Below are 3,732 nucleotides of genomic sequence, written 5' to 3'. Positions count from 1 at the left end.
AGCTTCCCAGAGTGGGGGTGATTAGTCAGGAGAAAAAGGACCTGACAGCTCCAGGTCAGGCTGATCCAAAATAACCACGAGGAGCTGAGCTTGGGGCTGACACAGGAGAGGGGTTTGACAAGAAGAGGGGATTTAATTCCTTGGAACCAAACCATGGTGCCCATTTCTGTTTCCTGTAAAATCCAGGCACACAGCTGAAATTAAAACTCCTCCTACTTCCCAGACCATGAGGAAGAAGGAATGCCTGGATTGCCCCTTCCTTTAAGGTCAGCACAGTTCCAAGTTCCCTTGTGGACAGAAGTTATTTATCTCCAGGAACCAGGAGGGTGCTGCCCCTCCATCCCTGCAGTGTCTGGTGCCAAGAACTGGCTCACAGACAGTGACATATTTGAGTTACTGCACTTTTCCAAGTTTTATTCCACTGACTACATTTGCCTGGTGTCTTTACATCTCTTTAACAACACCCCATTAGACAGAACAGAGATGTGACAGCTCACGATCTGTTCCTGTGATGAACTACCAGACCTGTCTGTCAGGGCTTTCAGATCAGCCAGGGCACTCCAGCGCAAAGAACATTATTTATCAGCAAAGCCTTAGAGCCATTGGCAGCCAGCAGTGTTTGCCCAGGAGCCAAGAGACACCAAACAGCCTAGAGAAAATATTTGTAGTGGGGAAATCAGCTGGTGGTTTGGAACAGCTGCTGTGTGTCCTAAGGACTCTCCCAAATGTGAGCCTGCTGCTGTGTTCCTGGGCTTGATCAGTGTTTATAACCCAGAAAAATCAATCTGCAGCCTAAGGAACATCCCAGCTTCTCACTAAGCAGTAAAGGAGATTGACTTAAAGAAGAAGTGGTGGGTTTCCAGCCCGGGAGGAGAGCAAAGCTCTGCAGAAACGCCTGGAGGTGGAAGATGACTGCATGGTTAAAGCAGGCAAAGAACGGGAAGAGGCAGTAAAATCACTTCCACACTGAGCCAGAATCACTGCTCCCACCTGGGCAGGGACACTTCTGTTGGGGATGTTGGATTATGTCACCGAGACGATTCCCTGCACACCTGGAGTCAGCTCTGCCCACCCTGGGTTCTGACACTTCAACAAACCCCATCCCAGCACTGCCCAGCCCGGTAGCACCTTATTTACCACAACCACTGACATTGGTGCCGTGTCCCGACCCTCTGGGGGGTGCAGAGGAATTGTGGATGATGTTTTATTAGCAGGAGTGTTGAAAAGTTTAACAGAGCCAGGTATTTTCACACTTCCCTCCATTTCTGGGGTTCGTGGCCTCCCCACCAGAATTCTGCAAATCCTTCACGCGACAACAAGGGGGGACAAACCCCAAGAGCCCAGAGCAGCTCGGGAAACCCCCCAAGCTCAGACACCCAAGAGCTTTTCCCGAGCAGCTGAGCGGGAATTGCCACGAAACAGAGCGAGGCAACCGATCCCTTCACGGGTCATTACGGAATCAAGAACTGCAAACTCAATTTCTGCTGTTAATCCAATCTCCCGGCCAGGCTATCATTCCGCAGCATCATTTAGTGTCAATTATTCACTCTGTGCCAAGCCCTGGCAGTAATCAGCAGCAGGAGCCAGCAGGTCTGTGCGGAGCAGGGGACACAGGGGGGGCACTCACACAGATCTCGTCGAACTTGCCGAAGTCCAGGGTGCCGTAGCGGTCGATGGGGGGCCGGATGTACTCGCAGTAGTCGCTGTTCTTCACCATCTCCAGCTGCCTGACGCAGCACACGTACGCCAGGCGCGTCTGGATCTCGGCCATGTTCAGCACCTGCACACACACCGCTCATGAGGGACTGAGGAACAGTCCTGTGTCCCCAGCAGAGAGAGAGAGCGGGTTATCACACCCAGGCCTTCACACATCAGCACCTCCATCTGTTTTCTGGGCAGTGTGGGCAGCAGACAGTGAGTCTCCATTATCAGGAGCACAAAGGGAATTGCCTTCAGACACCTTTCTGCAGTTCAAGGTTGAACTGAGTCTTTCATTCCAGGATACAGATGTATTGAGAGGGAGATCTGTGCTGGGGTGAGAGGATCACAGTGGTGCTGCAAGGCAGGAATCAGTGATGCCCCAGCCCTGGAAGTGTCCAAGGGCAGGTTGGATCAACCTGGTCTAGTGGAAGGTGTCCTTGCCCATGGCGGGGGGGGGAACAAGATGATCTTAAAGGTCCCTTCCAACCCAAACCATTCTGTGATTCCATGACTCTCTGACCCCTCCAGTGGCAGGGCAGAGGTTTTGCAGAAGGGCTGAGGTGAACAGGGATGATCCAGTCCAACCCTCCTGCTCAGGCAGGAGCAGCTGGGGCAGGGTGTCCAAGACCATGCCCAGCTGAGTTTTGACCACCCCTACAGATGGACACTCCCCAGTTTCTCTGGATGGCCAGTGTTTCACCACTACCAGTAAAAAAGGTGTTTCCTGGCGTTCAGAAGGAATCCCATGTTCCCATGGGTGCTGACTGCCATTTGGGCAGCTGGGATGTTTCACTGAGCTCTACTGAGAAGGGTCAGGGCTTTCCATTTTCCCCACCAAACGCTCCCAGTACGCACTGGTAGCAGCAGAGTCACCTCTGCCCAGGGCACTGCACACCCACCCCAGCTCCAACAGGGAGGTCAAACCTTCTCAGGGGAGTGAGTTATCACAGAGGAAAACTTCAGGTTGCAGAGCAGTAGCCACAGTTTGCAGCACTTTCTCCAACTTTGGGAAGCACAAGCAAGTACTTTAGTTCTGGTTCAAACTGGGGAATGCAGTTGGGAGGGAGGAAGAGAAAACAACATTCCCTGGGGGGAAGCTGCTGAGCCAGGTAATGTAGGAAGTGCAGACTAAGGCACAGAGTTGGCCTAACCACATGCAACAAGAGATACATAATAATGATAAAATCATGCTCTGCAGCCCCACGTTTATCAGTTGTACTTAATTACTGCCTACTGCTAAAATAAGCAGTTCAGAGAGATAGAGGAGAGAAACACTAAACTGGACAATTTTACTACTTTTACTGATAAAATTAATAAATTCTGACTTTATCATAACTAATGCACCTCTAAGGAAAGGTCTCTTTGCTCTCACAGTTCTCCCAGCCTGGGGCTCTACCCCTTCCCACACCCTTTGGTGTCACTGCCCAGCTCTCTCCATCCAGGAAGGAGAGCTCAAACCCAAAGAGACGATGATCTGCCACCCTGAAGGAACAAGGGGGAGCTTCCACAGTACCTTGACTTTCTCAGCCAGTGGGTTCCACCTCTTCCAGAGCAGCCACCACCCGGACAGGCAGTCGCCGTAGTTGGTCAGGTCGGTCTCGTCGCGGCTGCCCACGTCGATGGCGATCACCACCTTGGCTCCCATGGACCTGGCGACGTCAGCTGGGGGGACAGGGGGTGTCAGAGCCAGTGCTGCTGCCCTCGTGGGCATGGATATACAGACAGGTGTGTCTGTGGCTCCAGAACACAACCTGAGGGGTGTCAGAGCCACCACTGCCAGCCCTGCTGCTGCTGAGGGTGCTTGGTGTGTTCAGCTGCAGAAGAGGAGACTGAGGGGAGAGCTCAGTGCAGTTCCAACTGCCTGGGCAGGGGCAGAGGAGGGGCAGGACTGAGCTCTGCTCTGGGGGGAGCAGGGACAGCCCCCAGGGAATGGCTGGAGCTGTGTCAGGGCAGGCTCAGGGTGGATCTCAGGGAAAGGTTCTTCCCCCAGAGGGTGGTTGGCACTGAACAGGCTCCCCAGGGCAGTGGGCA

The 3,732-nt window shown here is 53.2% G+C and overlaps 1 protein-coding gene across 1 annotated transcript in view; it reads right to left on the bottom strand.

Annotated features, from left to right (window-relative positions):
* The window catches only part of LOC114069735 (patatin-like phospholipase domain-containing protein 7), a 71,116-nt gene that overhangs the window by 17,163 nt on the left and 50,221 nt on the right, over positions 1-3,732 (bottom strand). Inside the window, exons 11-12 of the mRNA XM_027906738.1 lie at positions 3,215-3,363; positions 1,628-1,780 (exon numbers count right to left, since the gene is read on the bottom strand). Coding sequence (XP_027762539.1) covers positions 1,628-1,780; positions 3,215-3,363 — 302 coding nt within the window. The remainder of the gene's footprint in view (positions 1-1,627; positions 1,781-3,214; positions 3,364-3,732) is intronic.

The sequence above is a fragment of the Empidonax traillii genome, unplaced genomic scaffold (genome assembly GCF_003031625.1).
Source record: "Empidonax traillii isolate 1590-97213 ecotype Southwest subspecies unplaced genomic scaffold, ASM303162v1 scaffold1350:size273897, whole genome shotgun sequence".
Classification (NCBI taxonomy): Eukaryota; Metazoa; Chordata; class Aves; order Passeriformes; family Tyrannidae; genus Empidonax; species Empidonax traillii.
The sequence above is the reverse complement of the archived record's forward strand: the minus strand, read 5'-3'. Positions and strand labels throughout refer to the sequence as shown.